The 21,680-nt window shown below is 37.9% G+C and overlaps 1 protein-coding gene across 1 annotated transcript in view; it reads left to right on the forward strand.

Annotated features, from left to right (window-relative positions):
* The window catches only part of ADGRG2 (adhesion G protein-coupled receptor G2), a 62,597-nt gene that overhangs the window by 12,311 nt on the left and 28,606 nt on the right, over positions 1-21,680 (forward strand). The window contains exons 4-8 of the mRNA XM_075775544.1: positions 5,776-6,393; positions 16,515-16,556; positions 17,881-17,919; positions 19,799-19,831; positions 20,730-20,771. Coding sequence (XP_075631659.1) covers positions 5,776-6,393; positions 16,515-16,556; positions 17,881-17,919; positions 19,799-19,831; positions 20,730-20,771 — 774 coding nt within the window. The remainder of the gene's footprint in view (positions 1-5,775; positions 6,394-16,514; positions 16,557-17,880; positions 17,920-19,798; positions 19,832-20,729; positions 20,772-21,680) is intronic.

The raw sequence follows: 21,680 nt of genomic DNA on the forward strand, positions 1-21,680 counted from the left end.
TTCCAAATAAATAGGATTAGTCTTGATGAATAGGACTTTTGAATATATTCAGAGCAGGCAAGTTTCCACCCTCTTGAAATGAAGAGGAAGAACTGCCATTAACAAGAAATGAAACAGTTGGTGCTTAGCACTTTGGATATACAAACCCTATGTTTACAGTATTTGTTTTCATAAAAAAAACAGCAGTAGTAACTTCTTTTCAGCTGTGGATAAGAGAACATAAACACAATATGAATAACAAGACAAATTACTTTCTTGCTATTTTTTTGAATTGGAAATGTTACTATGTACACTTTCAGAAGGTATTGTTAAATCTTTTACACTGCTCTTACACAAGCACCACAAGATCCTTTGAGCTTCACTCGACTTAGTTCATGTACGAGCACAGAGCATCTGCATTGCTCTTGGTTGTAGATCTGAATATGGCTAGAGAAAAGGTAGTAAGGTTCAAAACATGTAACAGAAATTATGTATTTGAATTTGACAGTCTATGCTCTTTATATATTAAATGAAAAATAAAGTCATAAGGTTCTCGTACAAATTGAGTAACTGACATGGTGATGCTTTTGCATGGAGTACAGTAGAATCAGCAATTTGTGGGTTTTTTTTGTGGCTATTCTGTAAGCTGGCAGATATAAGTCTGTCACTACACTGGACCTCAACTGATACAGGTTACAGTGCTTGTCATTTGTAAAACTTCCTTATGTCAATAGTGTGTAATACATTTATCATGCCAGTAATGTGCATGGAATGTTAAAAAATTAGAAGTGTTTGCTGCCATGTACTTAATGGCTAGTTTTAGAAACTGTTTCCTGTGTCATGGCATGTTATTTTACTCTAGGAGGTCAGAATTTCTTGCAGTTCAAATGTGCTTAGTAAGTATGCCTGCTTAATGACATTGTACTAGCAATGAAATTTCATAGGTTTACAGACTAGACTAATTCTGATTCTAATTCTCCAAATATAGTAATTTTCATAAAATGAAGCTTTTTATTGAGACAGAATTTGATTCAGGTGCTAAAACTGTTACTAAGATGGTGAGGTTTTAACCTCATGTACTTTGAGTAATAAAAAGGACGGGGCTGCTCAGCAGATGGGTGGATGTCCTGCAAGAATTCTTCCAAGGAAAACTCAATTTCATCTAGAGTTCTAAGGAAGGAAGCAAAGAGGGATTTCATCTTTCACCTACATATCACTTGCAAGTGTCAGTAATCCTTCAAGAAAAGCTAAACTGATGCAAGGGTTTATTTGCAGTTCCACCCCATGTTTTTTGGGGTTTTTTTAGGGTGTTAGCCCTGTCAGCAGCATTTCTACTCCGTTCTCTCCTTATTTAAGGTGCCAAAGTATGTTTGTGTTCTCCAGGAAATATGAAGAGAACTGCCTGTGTTCTTTCCAGTGTCTATGACACTCTGCATAGTGTGGTGTAGTTTATCCCCGGATATCCAAATACAGCTATGAATGAGAAGGAGGGATGAAATTCATTTTGAGGAAACAGTTCTTAGCTACAGATTTCCAAAACATTCAGCAGAATCAAGTGACCCACATGTAGAAAGTTTAGAGTTTTAAACTTTTTATAAAGAACAGTTATGAGCCCTAGGTGGAATACATTAAGATACAAGATTCTTATGTCATTTTAACAGACTGTAGCGAGCCAAATGTGTTACAGGTGGCAAACACTTGCATAGAAATTAATTATTGTTGTTACTGGTTAAAAGCCAGGTTGTGCAGACACATAAACTTGTGACTATTTTAATTCAAGACAATACTCAACTGTGTTAATGCTCAACTGTACTGATACAGTAGCTATTAGTAATGTAAGGAAAATAGCATTGGTGGTTATGTACTGAGAGAATCTGCTCCTCTATGTCTACCTATGGTTGGCTATCTCTTGTAAAGATATGAATTATTACTATCTGAAAATGTTTGAAAAAAGAGAGATTACATTTTTGTTTTACGTTTGCATTACCTTGTCATTCTTAGAAAGTTTATTTTAAATGTTTGGAAGTATGTGCATACATTTCAGGATTTCTTTTACAGCGTAAGACAACATGCTTATGGAGTGGATGCTCTTAGTTTTAGTGATGGTAAAAATCCCAGCTCTTGCATCTGTTAGAGATAAATATATTAAGAATGAACAATTTGCATTTCTGAAAGAGGTTAAATGCCCGAATACAGCAAATGACATTGAAAAGTCAGCCCACAATTACTATCGCATGGAGTATCCTTGACTCCAAATTGTGATTTTTGCTTATTTTTCTTACTCTGGAGATGTTTTGAGCATTCTTTCTACTATGCTACCTTTTCTGTGCTGTGGTGATGAAGGTATGTTCATGGCTAGGTTTCTGAATGTGATTTGTATTGTTTGGGCCCAGAGGAGCTAATTGTAAGAGCAGAAGGTCACTGTCAGAGCACAGCCAGTTCCAGCTCCTCGGTTCTATGGTCAAGGGTGGGCTGCAGCCCACAGGTACCATACTAGAGAAAATAAGTGATGATTAACAGAACTTCCAAAAGCTTTAAAGTAATGTCAGATCCTACTTACATTGCATCCACCCACATATCAAACAGACTTAGCCAAGATGACGTTGATAATTAATTTCTAATTAATTTAACGCTGTACTGCGTGTGTTCCACTTGGAACACCGAAGTGCATTTTCTGACTATGGTTATGATTTCCTTTGTGCTTTTTCAGCAGTCTTAGCATTCTTTGGGTAGGCAAACCATATAAAATTTTCCAAGCCTTTCTTGTAACAATTCTGATGGTATTGGTATCTAGTCTCTTAACTTTGGCATCCCTTTTTGGCACCTTTTTTTTTAACTGTTTAGAGCAAAGTGGGACAGACTTTCCAGTTTCCAGAAGGGTAGACCTCTCTAAGCAAACTCTTTTGTTAGTTTAAATTAATTCATCAGGCCTTGCATACTGAGCAGCAGCAGTCATTTAGAATGGTACAAAGTAGACTAGGAGAATCATCAGCAGGATTGATCTCATTTTGCATCATTTCTGTTGGTTACCTGCCTTAAGACCATTTACACCTGCAAGTTTATGTCCATTCTGGCTCCCGTGACAACTTCATAGTGTCAACTCCCCTAAAGAAAGTAATAGAATTTTGCAGCCCTTCAGTTAATTCACTATTGGCACATAAACACTGATTTAATGCTTAACAGGAAATCAAGCCTTTCTCAGAATTTGTTCACTTCCAAAATCAAGTCTGCTGATGGTACCTCAAGTTATGGTAACATTTTTGCTCAGGAAGGGACTTCCAGTCTTTCAATCTGGATAGTTAACACTGACTTCAAGTTTTGAAGCTATGTCAGGAGACTTCCTTAACCGGGCACTTTGGCCATCTCTGCATGCTCAAGATTGCTTACAGGAATTTTGGAGGGTATGAAAGTCATGCAAGTATACTTCTGACATATACTCTCTGAGGAACAACAGCTGCATCAAATCTTTCAAAACCTTCAGCATAATTCCTACTTAATGAAAGACTAGAGCAATTATTTTTCTTTGGAGGGACTGTGTCACAAGTGTTGGCATATAACTGTATATCTAACTAGCTGTTTCCTTCATAAAATCAGTTTCCTCATGATCTGTCCAAACTGGAACGTAGCAGATCTATTTTAATTGTAGTCATCCTTTAACTGAAAAGGGTAGGTACATTTGAGGCTGTAACTAAAAATCTCCACTTCTGTGACTCTTTCCCCTTACGCCCTATCTTCCTCACCTCAGCTTTTACATCATGTTTTGAAAACTAGTTTTCCATGCTGAACTGTTCTTAGCTGAGTATCCCAAATTTTGCTTTTTGGCTCTCACAAATGGCCAAACTGAATGAGTGAATTCATGCTGTATGGTTGGGCAGGGGAGAAGTAGCTCTACTGCTTGCTGTTGGGTCAAGTATGTTTTTCTTCTCCATTGCCATAGAACCATGCAAAGTATTGCCTCGCCATTCAGAATGCACTGTCTGCTAGGATTTTCACCTAATTCAGCTTGTACCCTCAGAGTGTTTTGTTTGATCTATAGCCTTGTATGGCAGTGTCATGATGTATGTTGAACTTCAGGAATGATTCAGAGTTGTGAAAGATGCCTACAGATTTCTGCTAATTAGCATCACAAAGGGAGTCTCAAAACTACAGTACGCAACAAGAATAGTTATCAATGACTTTCTATGAAACTGGATTGATATATTTTGTGTTTTGAACTTCTTCTGGTAGCTTGTACCTACCAAGCTGCACTTGGAAGTTAGGAACTTCCTCCTGTTTATCATTTGTTGCTACTGCCAAATAAATTTGAGAGCCCTCTGGTCAAGAGACAGAAAAGTTGAACACATTCCTGATTCGGAATTGGCCTGATGAAAGCTGGTGTTCTGCTTGCTTGAGAAGATAACAGAAGAGCTGGCTATGATCTTGACACCTAACTAGGACTATGAATGTAACATACCTTGGAAAAAAAGCCCTGATCCAAGTTGCCTGGAAATTTGTCTTTTCATAGGGGACCTAGTAGAAAAGCTTTCTTCCTACGTTGACAAATCTTTTCCTGCTATCCAACCCTGACCAATCATGATTAATTACATACCTCCTCTGGAGCGTACAAAAAAGCTCTACATATATTGATAAATAAATACCTCCTTAAATGTGTCAGTAATGTGTTCTCTTGCACTGGCTGAGCATCCACCAGGCTGTTTCATTTTTCTGTACTTTCATGTCCCATAGGGGTTTTTCTTAGTTTCGATTTATTTTGTTGCTGATGGGTGCACCATAAAGCAAGCAATCTTGATAATGATTGTGTGATTGGAATGTGCATTTTTCCACAAAATATGAGAGTCAGGTCCAAAGAGCTTACATCTACAACCATAAAAGCCTGTACTTTCCTGTAGTGGGACAATGGAGGAAATGAGGGCAGCTACAAGAAATTAACAGTTACGATCAAGTTCCAGTGTTTGGGGCATTCCTTTGCACTACTTGTTTTACTAGCAGTGACAGAGCCTGGCACCTTGTTTTCACCAGTAAATTTACTGTTAGCACTTAAAATTCTATTAACTGTCACAGTTGAACTCCAGGTTGCCACCATCTCAATGCCTCAGTAGATTTGAGATTCATAGACTAGATGTCTCTGCAAATAAATGCCCTGATAGAGAACAGGGAATGGGACTGGATGTGATTAAATTTAAAATAAACCAGTGGCTCCAAAACACATTTCCTGAAAGTTAACCTAAACTCGTTATCTTCTAGAGTATGGCTATTTTCAACCTTTCTTGCTGAAACTCTGCCAGTATGCAGCAGAGGATTTAAAAATCTGAAGGTTGGAAAAAAATGGCATGGAGAAGCATGATCAGAGAAGGAGGATGCAAGGCTGGGGCATGAGAAGGCAGTAAGGGTTGTAGTCTCTTCTTCTAGCTCTGTTTCTCTATTTTATCCAGTATCTATTAAATGCGAAATACCCATGCAGTCCTGGGAATAGGAACCAGGATCTGTGATTCTGTTTTTGCCTCTCACTTGTTGTTTGAATACTGCCTTAGAGAGCTACATGGTCATCCTGCATCTTGTGCATGAGTTTTACTTCAAAGCTTTCATGACCAGCTAGGATTTATTGACTACCTCTGAATTTGCCGCTTCCACACCACAAAAAAGTGAAAGAGAAGTATACAAGGTTGTTTCTTAATGTGTTGTTTTGAAAAATCCTAGGTAAATGCCTAGGAACAGTACTATATGGAAGAATAGCATTCATATAGAAGATCCTTTTAAAAACAAAATAATTTTACAAAACACTTTTTCTTTATTTAGATCAGGAGGATTTCCTAGGACAATATAAAGCTGTCTTTAAGACTGCATGCGAAGATCCTTGGATTTTGTCACCAAGAATTTCTCTGCGTCCCTTGAAAGAATTCTTTGTCTGTGTGCACCTCAAGCTATATTCCTCAAATAGTCCCTGGACAGCATATGTATACAATCAAGAAACACCTCACGCCAATCTCTCTGCAAATAAGTATGATCTTGGCCTTACAGGAGATCATGGTAAATTGAGGATATGGTTGTTTGGAAATCAAATAAATACAACAGCAAGACTTCATGAAAACACTTGGAATGAGATATGTATCCAGTGGAAAAGTGAAGATGGGGAGATGAAGGTATTCATAAATGGAACAAAAAAAGTAAGCAAAAAACTAACTGGGAAAGTTAATTTGCCTGGAAAAGGGCAGTTCTTACTTGGCTGTTCGAAGCTGCCAGGTACAGCTATGTCACCTAACCTGGGTATGACTGGGGAGCTGTACATGTTCAGAATGTGGGATAAAGCAAATATAAAGCAATCTCTGGACTGCAAAGATAGTGGTGTTATACGCTGGAGAAAGGAGGACTGGGTCTATAATAAGACAGTAGAAGAAGATAACTCTTTGCCATGTGGTAAGTACCATTGCACCCCGTCTTTAAAATATTTTTGTCAAAAGTTGATCTGAACGTGTCTAACATTTCTCTTCCAGATTTTACAAAGTTTTGTCTATTAGTCATTTCTAGCTAAATGCTTACTGAGATCATGTGAGGATCTGCAGCTTTCACCAGCTTTTATCCAAATGTAAAAAGCATAGCAGCAGTCCTTTAAAGACTTTCAACTTCCTTCAACTTTTGTGTCTGTCTGCTGTCCATGTAGTAGTAATGAGAGCAGGATGCATCCACCTGAAACTCCTTGGAGTATTAGGGCTTTCTATCAACGTCAACTTAAAATAATTAATTTACACACCTGGTGTTCAGGGAATAAATATAGAGGAAAGCACTGCTGGTCCTCGTTCTGCACATTCGCTGGGCCAGAACTTTAATGAGTGCGGCTTTTCACTGCTTCACTGGCACATTACACCATCTTTAGCTGGTATGGTCTACATCTGTAAAGATTACTAGAGGCTCTGATTTCTTCTTGTTTTTATATCAGTAATGTCTTCCTTTATTAAAATGGTCAAATGGTTTCTCACACATTTCTCAAAATTCCTCTCTGCCCTGAAAAAGAACCCTAAAAAGCTTTAAACCAAAACAAGATTTTATTTTCAGAGAAATTGAGTTAAAGCAAAAGAATAATCTTCTTTCTAGCTTTTGCTATCATATTTGTTGACAAGAAAGACAAACTTGAATCAAGCTTGGGTGGGATCCAATTTATCAACCATAGTAAATGGTATTACCGCCTAAGACCTTCAGAGATTTTAAGGTGAGTAGCTCAATTGGTTCCTAAAATTCTTATCTAGCATAGGTGCTTCAGTTAAACTGTGGCACCAATCTTACTCTTCATCACCTTTATTCTTAAAAACTGTACCTATCTGTTTTGTGCAGACTAAAAAATATCTTTTAGCTATGTAATGTTACAATCACTGCCTGACTGGGTAGATTAAAAGTGTCTTAGTAAGGACATTAAAATAAGGTGACCAGGTTTCTTTTTCTGGGAGAGAAAGCAATCTGTCTGACGAACCAGGACTCATGGAGAATGCCTCTAACGCTGGGTCATAATGAATGACATGCCTCTGCTGGCCTGATGCTGTAGTTGGGAGCACATCTTCTCTGTTGGGTTGTGTGATTTGGGAGAGGAGCTGAAGAAAGGATGTCTTTCTTTTGCCTGTGTGTGGCTGTGCCCTAGGGCTGAAAGGGGGAATATTCCAGCTGCCAGACAAAACTTTGGTACAAAGAAAGTCTGAGAGAGCTCTGTCTGGATAGTGGGATAAATCCTGGTCATAGTGGAGCATCTGAAAGGACAACCTTCTTGTTTTCACTTCCATCTCTTTCTGCCTTGAATATAGAGCATCCTTAAGCATCACAGGGCAGCTTGGTTAGGCAATGCCCAACTCGAGCTCCAACTGATTAATGATTATAGAATTAGTGAATTAGGGGCTTGTAGAATCCTTTGTCTATCTGCAAGAGCTCTCTAGTGAGTGTATAAGCTGCATGGTTTCCAAAGGTCTGTTGCTTAGCCAAATTGAACTTTAATTGTGCTGACAAAGGTTTTTTTCAGTATGGAGGCCATCTCTACTGCCAAATATAAGTTATCTCCTCTAGATAACCTGGAAGAGTAAGAGCTTCGTGAAAAAAAGTTCACTGGAATTTTTTTTTAACAGTTTATTTGCCTATTTTCACACATCTATTAATAGATGCATTTTAGCTGATTGCCCTCCCCCTCCAAGTCAGCCTGTGAAAGGCATATATTTAGCAAGTATCAGTCCAACAATTAATCAAAAACAAAGCATTGACAGTAGGAGCATATAATAGTGTCAGGCAATTTTAACTGATGGTGCTACTAGTCTTACAATCTGATTTCTTTCTATAAGTTCCTCTGTACACCTGTATAAAAATTATCTGATCTGGGGGACTTCTCTCTTTTTGTTAAAACAGAAGGACTTTGAGTAGTAAATCTTCAGAAAGTTCTGATTTTGCATCCACAAAGAACATAATTGGCAAAGGGCTAAAGCTTGGGAAGGGGCTATGTTTCCTATGTAGGCACAAAAGGTGAAAAGGAAGTGGTTCATTACAGTCATAATTGTGCCGGAGGACAAGTTTCAGAATTTTTTTTATGACCTGGTTGGCATTTTATGCCTACATAAAACAACAATTTGTAAAATGTTCAGTCAAAGGTTACCATGATTTCTGTGATTTCTCTTTTGCTTAACCACTCAAAATCTTTGTGCAGTATAAGCCATTATCTAATTGGTGTCTCTTAGGCAGTGATGCACTCCATTAATAAGTCTAGATTTACTTAATGTCACATTATTAGCTTGTGTTTCCTTACCTCCTTCTCTCACCTTTCTTTTTGTTGACTTTTCAGATTCTTTTGGTTTTATTATTTATTTTTATAATAATCTTCCAGATTACCAAAAATGTATTTAGTTTTTTCTTAACCATGTGAGGTCCAATAAGGACCATAATCCTGATTCTACTAAGATTCACACATATGCTTAGCACTTAAAGGCATGCTCAACTTTAACCAAGTAGTTTGCTCTCCATAAGTGGATGGGATTACCTTTGCAGCAGCTACACATCTTATGTACCTGAAGATTTGCAAGAAAGGACATACCTGGCTGCTTCCCATTTTGTGATGAGGGCTGATCACATTTCTTGGACTAATGGAACATAGCAATAGCAAACTTTTAGATCTGAGTTAGAGATGCAACTCTTGCTTATCCCAGTCATAGTCTTCTGGTTCTCCTCTGCTTGGTGTAGCCATTGCATGCTGAGCAGGTGTAAATACTGCAGGTAGGGCCAAAGAGGGAAGGAGGCCCCACACGTGCGTCACTAACCTTCCGCTTACATTCCTCAGGTTCCTTTGATAATTTCCCTTTTGCTGAGAATGAGAAGTAGCATAACAGCTGTGATATGGAGAAAGAGTGCCTCACATTGAATGTCTTTCACTTTAAAGATCATCTCCTGGTATTAAAAAATATGTAAGTGAAGAAAGATGTGCTCACTGTTCCACATGCCAACTTTGTAAAATTTCTTTATCTGTTTCCTTGATGATTTATTCCTATTTAGCTACATGCTTAAATATGGACAATATGAATGATATCACTATTGTCTCTGCATAATCGAAGAAAAAAGTGCACTAAGTAATATAAAGATCTGAGTGATTTAAGAGAATACAAAACCACAAGAAAATAGGTGAGTTTAAAATGCTAAATGCTTGAAAAGAACCTTTAGTCATTTGTGAGCACCAGTTCTTCAGTTGTCATTTTTACTTGGGATATTTACAAGTGGCCTTTAATAATAACTTGACAAAGAAGAGAATGTACTGTTTAAACATTAATCATTTCAGTTACACATTAAACAGTAACATTCTTAATCCAAATATAAATATCCAAACTGTTACACCATGCATTTATGCAAGGAGCACAGAGATGATGGGATATCTTCTACAAATTTCGATGAATAAATAAAATAGATCATTTATGGCATTATTGTAAATAGTGGCACTGACAGTAAAGCACTATCATCTCATTTGTGGTATCAGTGCCCTAACTTTTAGCAGGAGTCCAGTGCCTGTTGCTTTTGGTTGCATTTTTTTGCATAAATACAATTCAGTATTTATATTGTGGCATTTTAGATTTTTCTGACCTGTCCTATCCAACCTTCAAGATTAAGGTGTTTCCCCCTCTTTTCCATGTATTTGTTTCACTCCAAATATTGCTGAGTCTGCTACCGGTGTTGCTGGAAGAGGTTTCCAGGCTTGTGGGAACAAAGCTGTTTAATACTGATGGGAGAAATGGGAACTGACCAGTGCCCTCTGTGACTATTTTGCCTTTGCACGCTCAAGGAAGAGGAAAACTTCAGTTTCGACTGTTGTTCTAGTTTGCAGGTGTGGGCAATAGGAGGTATGACTTACGCTCCTGTAATCCCTTTTAAAGATTTCCCGAGCTGTGTGCACTTCTGATGACAGGATCAGCTTTCCTGGAAGGGAGGGTGGTCCCAAGGCTTCACCTCCTCAGGCAGAAGGTGGAAATGTAGCTGCCACTCATCCAATCTGCATCCCAGACTGTTGGGTACCAAACTTTGGGCCATATTGTTATGTTTACTGAGCAGATCATGAAAGCTGGAGATGAAAAAAATAAATTATTTGCCCCGATACCATTTTGTTTCTAAAACTGTAAGGACAGAATACTACAGAAACCTCTAGAAGCTCTTAAAGGAAGTATATGTGATAGGGGAAAAAATACCTGACTTTGGAGTGCCTATTTGATGAATCACGCACTACTCCACTTTGTACCTATTAACAGAATGCATATTTGACCCTCCCTTTCTTTGCTCTCGTTGCCTCCCTCTTCTGTGATATCAAAGGACGTAGGCTTTTTGGAAGTCAGCCTGCCAGAGAAGAGGTGACTTGATTCACCTCAATATCTAATGTGCAGCTTTATACAAACAGAACTTTATACAAACAGATAAAAACTGTATTTATAACCTGCTTTCCTAAAAACCTGTGTAACATCAAAGCTGAGTTAAAAATATTGCACCTAAACTTTCTGTTAAGGATACTAAAATGAACTGGCCAAAGTGACAGAGCTTGATGTGAACAAGCACTTTCATAATTTTCTTATATTTGCTTCTGTCCAGTAGGCAGTGATAATTCATCCTTTCTTCCACAGTGCCACCACTAAGAGTCAGAGCAGACATGAGGTGTCATGAGAGGCACCAAAACATTAAATTAAGATTGCGTTTAGTTTTATCCTATAAACTTATACAATGTTAGTATCTGCATCCAGGTTCTAGCTGCTTCTTGCTCCTCCACCCTGGAAAAACGGAACCGCTTCTGGCAGAGTGGGTTGCCTGAGGACAGGTGAATCAGAAAGGATGTTGCCTTTCCAAAAATTTTAAGAAAGAGTGTACTGATCATAAGTTAAATTAGAGGTAGGGAGAAGAAAATGGTATTTTTTGTTCTTCCAGTTGGAGATAGAACACTGTGCACTGTTCATGCTTTAAGGGCTTTTTCTGTGTCCTGTATCTAAGTTACTGAACATTCTGTGAGTGACAGTGCCTTTGGTGCAGGGACCAGAACCATCCATCCCATCTTGACCACTGTGTTACAAAGTCTCCTTCTCCCTTTCTTTCCCTTGGGTGCAATTAATTTTTGAATTCTGCTTTGCTTGGTGGAACAGCTTCAGCAGGACATGTGGAGATCATCCCATCCTAAAAGAGCCAGTAGACTGATAGGTCTGTCATGCTAAGGAATGCTGTAAGCACAAGGCTATTTTGTAGAACAGGGCCAGGCACTGGTCTCTCTCAGAGCTACCTCGGTCTGTGGACCTAGCTTTAAGTGCTGTTATTAATAGATTTAGTCTCCTACCAGACCAGAGCTGCTAAAGTTACACTGGTTCCCATTGTCATACAAAGTCATTATGAGAAATGAAGGTTGTCTACAATGTAAATACTGGGTCCCGGGTAAGCTTTCTGCAGCTGTGGTATGGAGTGATGGCAAGAGTTGCTAAACAGGTTTCATACCAGTGGAACAGTCTCCTCTGCCTACACGGATGGGATTCTCAAGTCTTGGCTTAGCTGGCTAGTTGTGTCGAACAGTACAAAGTGATAAGAAGACAGTAAGGGACTTGCTGCTTTTGTTTCTAACGGTGCATGTTAGTAAGAGAAACTGGTGCTTATCTCATTTAATGGAGTTGCCTTTTCCTTCAGAAAAAAAACTTCTGTGGGGACCTATTCTTTCTCCCTAGCAGCAAAAGCAAAGAATAATACTGAATAATGTTACTTGCCTATTTATTTGCTGTTTGGATCCTCAGGAATTTCTCTATTAGAGAAAATGTAGAAAAGTATTACTACAATATATATAATGCCTTGTTTTGGAATAGATTATTAGGTATGTTGATTTGATGATCCTAAAGTAACAGTGTTGCAAAGAAAATTGCATGGAGCAAATAAAATGAGGTTTCCTATACATAAGGATTTTCTTGCTCTTAGTGATAGTAAACAACCTAAGGGCAATAAATTATCTGTTATCTTGTAGCTGGCACATCTTGAGGTACTTTACTTTCCCTTTTACATGTCAATTTTAGGGATATTTTAGATTGAACTTTAATCTTTCTCCAAATAAACCCTGTTCACTTTCTTCTCTAGTTCTTAAACACAACAAAGGAGGAGGGTTGACAAATATAGGTGAAATTAAATAACATATGACAGCCTCTCCTCCTTCCCCCTTTCTGCATGCAAAGGTGTTTCGGATGAGAGGATTCGTTAGTGAACTTAATGTTGCACCTTGATCAGTGACAAGACTCATTCTCACGGATAATTTCTAGCAACTGTAGGCATGTGGATATTGTGCTGTAAAAGAAGTCATGGTTAGATTTTTGTCCAGAAAAAAGTGCCCCTCAAGTTATGCATGCCATCATCACATTTGCCAGCTCCTTATTCATGGCTTGTGCTTAGCTTATTTTGCTCCCTGTACTGCTGGATTTGTTATTAAAAGCATTTGGCATTTTTAGAGTTCACTATCTTCTTACATACCTACAGTACTAAGCATGTTAGTGGAAAATTGTCTTACCTACCTCAGGATACTACTTGTATTCTCAAAAATTCACAAAGCAGGTTGAAGGGATATGGAGGATGGGAAACGTAGTTTGTCTACAGTGACTATGTCTACAGTGACTCCTCAAGAGTGTGTGAGAAAGACCTTAAGGTCAGATTCCCCAGGCAGAATTTTTTTATTTTTTCAGTGGGCAGAAGCAGCAGTGTAGTGGGCTTTTCTGTGAGATGCTGCATATTTCAAGAGGTGGGTTCATTTTGAGAATTTAATTGCCTCTGGGGCTTTTTGGTTGGAGATAAGGGCTTTTGCACAAGATGCTAACCCTTTAGTAAGACAGGACCAGTGGCAGGTCAATTTTTCAAGATAGTATTCACTTCCTGTGGTAGGAAAACCAGTTTGCCCACATGTGGAAGGATACTTTCTTCTCTAACTGAAAGTCCACTTTATGTAGAGCTGACTCAATTCTTTTTAAAAAAGCTATTTACTGTTTAAACAATACAGAACAGTTTTATCTGACTACTGCTTAAGTTCTGCATGTTATTCAAAGTCAATATTGTATCTTAAGGGTCATCTCTAAACCCACACTAGCTGTTAAGAAAATCATTTTATAGGTGCCATAATACCTAATCACTGTACAATGTTAAAGTAACAACACTTCTATGTAAGAGCTCTAGGACACATACCTTATAGGATCATGTATTTTAACCAGACTTACCATATAATGAGAAGTCCTAATTTTCCTGAAAATTGACTGTAAAAATTAAAGTTGTAGCCAAATTTTCATGATCTGTAAAGTTCCTACAGTGCTAGATGTTAGAAAGACCAATTGTATTTCTCTGTAGGCAGAATCCTGGTTGTCTTGAATGAGACGTTTGATGTAACTTGTTTTTGTCTTTACTGAAATAGTTTAAATTCAGTAGGCTGATGCATATGAAGATGTAACTTTTACTTATACTTTCTACTTAATGGATATGTATTATTTTACTTAGAATATTGGTTCTCTCTCACTTTTCTTTTACATGAGAAAATTTCTACCCAGAATTCAAATAAACTAAAACTAACAGTTAATTTCAAGGAAAACTCCTAAAAAAATTAAACATAGTACAGTTAATCTGATTGCCATGTATTCATCCTGCCATATTTCAGAGTTGCTGCTTTTAGCTTCCTGCAGTGTATGACATTCAACAGAAATGAACTGTCATTTCTTTACATCTTGTCAAGCTCTCTTGTACTCTCTTACTCCTGATCCTTAGCCCCAGTATCCCAGCACTGGAGCAACCAGGCAGCAATCTGCTTACTGGCAGCTGTAATCTTTGCGCATATCTTGCTCAGGAATAGGGACTGGGTGGTTTCTGTGTCTTTTATGATTTCTGTCACTTCCCCCTCCTGTTCTTGTGGCTGTCTGGCTGCAGAACAGGCTGCCTCTTCTGAGTCTTCTTGCTGCATCCCCTCAAGAGGAGCTTCTTCCTCTGTCACTAACTGGGCCTCCACTTCCATTGTTTCCTCTTGACTGAAGGAGTAACTATTATGGTTAGAGTTGTGTCTCTGGATTAGCCACAGGATCCATTTGTATGTTCATAGATCCAGAGACCCTCTTGCTCCTTTCAGGGTGCTGGACACAGGTTCTCTCTCACTTTTCTTTTACAAGAATGTTCATAGATCCAGAAACCCTCTTGCTCCTTTCAGGGTGCTGGACACAGGCATGGTAGGCATAGGCCAGGCCCCAACACAGCACCAAAAGTCTCTGTCTTTGATGTAAGCAAGACATGCTTCTTTCAAGTGGTCTGCCATTTCAACATGATTCTGTGCCTGCTCAGGTGTAAACTCCCAGGCCACCAGAGGTGAAAACTGCTGTAGGCACTTGCCCAAATTCTCCCACGCACCTTGCTACCCAGGAATTTGCTGCCTCAGAGCACTTTCCTGTGTGTCATCCCCAACTGGTTGGTTACTGGAGGTCCCACAGAGATTTGAACTCGGATCACTGTATTCAGAGTCCCAAGATGGTCTTGTAGACTACTGATGCAAGTGGACTACCACTGATGGAGGAAGGAAAGTGTCCAGTATCTGAAGGAATTAGCAGTGGTGGAGGTGGTCTACAGCAACCTAAATAACAACCAGGTCTCCAAAGATCTGTTTGACGTCCATTGCACGTGGGCCATATGGCAGAGGTTATTACAGTGTGCACCAGTGTAATAGGCCAACACCTTGGTGATGATGGATTGGCCAGATACCAAGGCACTAACTGTGGAGAAACTGTCCCACCAGCTCTGGCAATTCAAAGACAATCTCTTTTCCTCCGCAACTCTGTGGGCCTGCATCTTGGCCGTGGCTAGACTGTCCCACCAGGTTCAGTGACTTGAAGAGAATATCTCTTCCTCCTTGTCCCAACAGCCAGGGTCTCAGCTATCAAGGGTGCCTTAACTGTTATGTCGTGCTGTGTTGCCACATGTTTTTCGAGGTCCAGGATTATGTTTTGGGTAGTGGCATAGGCTGCAGGGTACATTTCTAGCCACTTTCTAGTTGCCTTCACCACGGGAAGCACATAGTACTTGCCTTGGTGGCAGTTTTGCAGCAGTGGTCTGATGTAATCAATCTGCTAGGCATCCTCATATTGATAGCCCAGCCACCATCTTCTATTCCAGGGAGACTTTAGTCACTTGATTCACCTGATTATGGCAGACGTTTCACATTCATGGGTAGCCTCTGCAATAGCTTCAATTGTCAGATCGGCACCTTGATCAAGAACCCATCTGTATGTTGCATCTCTCTCTAGGTGTCCCTAGGGACATGCTTCATGGGTTCATTGAGCTAGAAATAGCTCACCTTTTAATTCCCAGTCCAGGTCCACTTGAGCTGCTTCATTTCTGGCAGCCTGATCTATTTGCTCATTGTTTAGACGTTCTTTGGTGGTGCAGCTCTTGGGCATGTGAGTATCTACATGATGTGTATACACATCATGATGTAGATGTACTCTCGAAGTACGTCTCATGATTTGAAAATACGTATGGAATAAAGCATCCCTGACTTACCCAACTCTCCTGCCCCCTTTTTTGTTTGTTTTTTTTAATTTTTCTGTGTCTCTTTGTATTATTAAAATTTCACTTATTGAATAATGCATCAGCATTTCTTTTTCACATTCTTGCAAAAATAGCTGTGTGAAAGCACAGTTTGTGTACCTGTTACATTTTTGGCTGCTGCTATTTAGTCTACTTCATCTTTATTCAAGCAAATGTGCTGAAAGGGTTTCTGAACACATTGGCAGTGAAAGAGCAGTGGGAAAGCTCACAGCCTAATCTGTGTCTTCCTTAAGTATAAAAGTGATAAACTGAGTAAAAAATTGAACTCAAAAGATTTCAACTTCCAGCTTTCAAAAAGCCTGGACACACATTTCTCAATGGATACAAAGTAATTTTGCAAACCAGCTTGAATTATGGTGAGTAGCACATCTAAAATGGTTGTGTTTAAAGTGTGTGAATACATGCATGTGTACAAGTATATATGAAGAATTCTATTCCTAAAAACTCTTCTTCCTTTGTAGTTAAAACTGCTGCTACGTTGCCTGGCAGAAAACAGATAACAGGTATGTGGGGGTTCTGTGCAATTTTTTTACCCATTGTTCTTGTATTTTAGAAAGTGTGTAGGAAGGTTGTTGCTGTTGTTACGTTTTAATTCATGGACATAGTTAAGAATATGTGAATATTTGCAAATTAATTATCCATATAATGCTTGTGGCTTATTAGCATATTTCATTGTGCAAATAGCATCAGTAATTTTCCAGAGAAAATGAAAGTAAGGGCACTGAGATTACTCCAATTCTCCTTTCATTGCAGAAATTATATTTACGTTTATCCTTTGGGAAGAAGCTATTACTAATTTTCAGTAAGGCAAGCAAAATAGTCTGAGCAAGGAATCATGTGAGTGACTAGCATTTCAGAAACTCCTTGTTTACTATGTTTAACCAAAAAAATCTGGGTTTCCACAGAGACTTTTGGTTTCTCTGACTTACACAACAGTAGGAGAGGGTTTACAGTATAATTAGTGTATTGTAAGTAATGTTGTAGGATGACTTTTGAGTTTTGAGAGAAGATGTTGAAATACCTTAAGTATATTTTTTAAATTGTGTTTCATATTTGCAGCCAGATTTTCTTCAGACTATATTTCTGTGATAGCTGTGACTTGTTCGTTGCACTGTCAAAAGCCACTCAGTGAATGAATGGGCTGACTTTGAAGTTGCTTTGTGAACCAGATATCAAATTTCCTAATTTCTTTTTGATCAAAATACTGACTGTAACAACATCAAAGATTTAGTGGCTAGTGTTTGCTATATAAATAGTTGGCTGGCTGCTATCAAGATCAGAGGTTGAAGCTTGAAATGAATTAGCTTTTTGTAATGCTGCTTTTTGCAGGATAGAAAAGAGAACAAATACGTATGGGGTAAATTTTAAATGGCAAGTCTCAGGTTATTATACAAAGTCTGAGAAGAGTTCTTGATACCCAACTACAGACATCTTGTTATGCATGCTTGATTCCCATTCCCAGAATTAGCAAGGCACTCAGGGTAGGCATGCAACTTTCAGGCTAGCATGGCACATATTTTGGGTCAATGATTTTTGTTTTCTTAACATTATAAAATGCAAACTGTACAGTATTTGTTGAAAATAAATTGTCTTCAGTTGAATTCTATTTGAATTCATTAAAATTGCATTTTTTAAAATCAAAGATTGTTACATCTGCCTTTTTTGACAACCTGGAAGTGTTCTTCTAATAAGCAGGTGTTGCCCTCTTCTGGTGAATGCAGTAAACTTTTGATAATGAGGAAAGGCTGCTGAGGATGCTTACATATGTGTTTGAAAATTCATTGTGGTCCTTTTTTGCCCTCTTCTTTTTTCTGTCTGAAACAAAAGCTGCAAATTCAGAAGAATCATCTGCAACAACCATTTCTGGTAAGAAAATCGGGACTTTACTGCAATGTTTGTTACTTCCCGTTAGATAAATCTGCTTTTATCTGAGGTAATGCAGAAAAGTTTTAATGTAAATGAGTGTCAACATTTAATGTTTTCATTGTTTATTTTTTGAAGAGAAAATTAATTTCTTCGTTCTACTTTGTAAAGAAATAGCTTACCTTATAGGATTAATCATGGTTTGTGGCAATGATACTTGGGGATGAAGTAGGTGCAAGTTGCTTGATCAGGAGCTTTTTGACCAGTAACCGAAACGGTGAACAGTTTGCAGAGATGGCAGAGGAAGAACACTGTAGTGAAAGAGCTCCCTTACATCTCCTCCCACCCTAGCAGATGAGCATATGTCATTTGAGGCAGAGCAGTATAGTAAAATACACACACACACACAGACACACGCACACAGACACAAAGACACCAGCCCACCCCCTGCGAAAGCATTTTTAAGAAATGAAGAATGTAGACACACAGAAATAGCTGTGTGGAAGCCAGCTGCTTTCTTGCTTAACGTATACTGACATATCGTGCTCTGGAGAAAATAAATAATACAGACACAAACACACATGCTTTTGTTTTTTTATAGATACAGTTTTTCTCTGGGAATAGTTCATCTTTAACAACTGCAGCCAATGCAATATTTATTGTAGTTTGTACCAAGCCAAATAGTACAGATGAAATCAGCACTTAGTTTTCACTCTGATTGCTCATATTTTGGCTGCTTGTTGATTGCCTTAGAAAATCAGTTGTCTTCAGGTTTGTTACTTCAGAGCTAAATATGCTTAGCTTTTGTTCTGAGTATGGAATTAAGAGGGCACTTTTGAAAAGCTGAAAATGGCTAGTCTAGTTGAAATAAATATATCAGAAAGAAAAGCTCCCTTTCCCTTTCCATGTAAAGAAATAGATTGCTTTTTTTCTTGATATGCAACTATCTTTATGCAGAGCCATCAACTTTTCTTTATTATACTTCAGGTATTTCTTCTACCAATGACAGTGATGCTTTTAGCAAAGAAGTTTGGACAGCATAATGTTCTTCTGTTATGAAGCTGCTCTGGCCCATTTTAAAAAAGGCACTAAGTTGTCATATTGGAGTGATAACAAGTGGTCCTCTAACCACTCTGTATTCCTGCGCTGACACCTGAAATATGCTTACTAAACACATTCTTCCTGAGCAGTCTTTAGATTTTCTTCTATTGTCTTAATGTAATTTTCTTTTTTTTTTTCTTTTTTCTTTTGATGTAGCTGAAAAAAACTTGCATCCTCACTCTATTTTATTTATGTATGGTTACTGGCAAAATAGCTTTTTTGGAGGGACAGTTTACCAAACCCAGTGTGTCATCTCTGCTTATGAGTATTGCGAGTTGGTGCAGGAAAAGGGCCTTGGGGCTAAGCAGTTATTGCTATTGGATACGCCAAATTCATCTGCATCTTCTAAAAGAATGAAACCAATAAATGGAAATTTTGTGAAGGAACTCTATTATCAGCTGTTTGTATTCAGATACTCAGATTTTTGAAATAGTGTGAACATTATTTCAAATATTTATATTGAAATAATGTGACCATTCCTAACAAGCACTGCATTTGTTCTTAAAATGGAACTTAGATAATTAAAATTCAGTTCCTGGTCAAAGTTTTGCATGCTTGATCTTTTTTTCTCAAAAATTAATAGAAGTAAAATATTATACTGATACAGTTTCTACTTATTTTCTCTCTTTTTTTTTCAGACTCCTCTATTGTTACTTTTATCACCTATCCTATTAATCCTTCAGGCAAGATTTTATTAATGCTTCTCTTAGATTTATTTAGATTTAGACTTTTTAGATTTTTGTTTTTATTGTTTTTACTTTTATTAATTTTTCTTCTTCAGATATGACTTCAGAGGAGACTACACAAACTGCAGGTGAGAATTAGCATGAAGAGAGTAAGATCTGAAAGGAGATGTTTGCTACATTCATGAAAGTTTGCTTTTTCTTTTTTTTTTTATAACTGGGATTCCTTTAGAGCAAATTCTTTTCATACATGATCTTAAAATTTGTATTTATCTCCAGTCTGTATTTTAAGTCTGCATGGGTAGGGTTTTGAAGTGTATTAAACTGACACTGAGCTGTTAGACTTTTATTCAAAATATTACATTGTTTACCAAAGCCCAAACTGGGCCTATTTATTTTTAGCAACTATGGAGTTTTTTGGTATATCTATAGATAGAATGTTTTCTATACTTTCTGATACTATTTAAAGTATTTTACAGAACTGAAATGTACACAGCATTCCTTAAAGACACTTACATGATATATGTTCTTGCAATGAGTTGCCACACAGGATCAGTAAAGACTCAATCAGAAGAACTTGGTACCCCCTTTTTTCCTGATGTTTGCATTTCAAAACAAGGAGTAGGTTCATCCTGTATCAGTACAGATTCCTACATGTCTGTATATGAGCTACACATCCTGCTGTTCTTCATAGTTGATGGAGAGAAAGACACATGAACTGCCCATGGAGAATAGGTTAAATGGGTATCACACCTTAAAAGCCCCGCTTTCTCCACTGAATAATAGGGAGCCTAGAGTGACTGGCTCACATGGGGACATAAACATTTGATTGATGGATCTCACTCTGAATGCTCCTTTTTCATTTCCCATGCTGAAAGTAACTTAATTCCCTTATAAATGGTCAGGTGTTTATACTTCTGGGAAGACAGTCTGAAGTAGAAATTAGGAATCTTATTTTTGTGACATATATATCATAGGCTTTTTAGTTAAAATGTGAAAACTTAATTTTCTTTTTTTTTTTTTTAACAGAAACTCTTAACATCACTGATCATTACTCCACCGTAACACCAGGTAGGATTCATATATCACTACCGATCTTTTATGCTGCTCAAAACTTAAGTGTGTGTGAGTTCAGGAAGTCTGCTCCCAAATATTTTTAATGGGATCTTTTTTCTTGGTGTTATGGTGTGTCATATTAGCAGTCAGTCTTACTTTGCATTGATCTCCAGCCTGGTAGAAGGTCTAATTCTGCAATGCTTGCCTAGATGGCCGCATATAGAAGAGTTTGGTTATTTTGTAAGTCAGAGCAGCGGATTACCACAAAGATGTAAGAAACACAATCTCAGGGACCATGTTTACTTTAAGAAAAAAAATAAATCCTCATACTTTTTTAGTAGATTGAAGCAGACTGAATCCTGTCATGATGTTCTCAGGGCAGGTCAGGAGTAGGCTGAACTTAACTTCTTAATTATCCATGTAGGAGCCTGGTAGACCCATTAGAATGTATTTGCACTGAATGAGTCCCAGTGGTAGAAGAACTGGCTTGGAGCCATACTGGCTAGTATAATTTGATTGTGTGAGTGTGACCAGCAAGAAGTTTGCAGCTATGTTATCTGATGATCTTTGGGGGCTGGAAGCACTAGTAATTTTTGATCAGTCTTTTATCCTCCACACTGCTTAGCTATTTTGTGCATTTTGGTGGCATGCAGAGATCCTAGGCAAGACTAAGTTGCACACTAATGGGTGCTCTGTAAAGAAAAAGAGGCTGATGTTGCTCTCTACTTTTGTGTCACTCCTGGATTTTGTGTTGGGTTTTTATAAGTGGTGGTGTTCTTCATGTAGTTAATAATTTTGACAAATTAAGTTATTTATGAACATTTGACTTTTTAAGGATTTTTTAAAAAAAGTGCTGCTACAATTTTTATAACTATTTCACTGATACCTGCCAACACAAAAGGGAAGGCAAATTTATTTGAATCT

This window comes from Balearica regulorum, chromosome 1 (assembly GCF_011004875.1).
Source record: "Balearica regulorum gibbericeps isolate bBalReg1 chromosome 1, bBalReg1.pri, whole genome shotgun sequence".
Taxonomy (NCBI): domain Eukaryota; kingdom Metazoa; phylum Chordata; class Aves; order Gruiformes; family Gruidae; genus Balearica; species Balearica regulorum.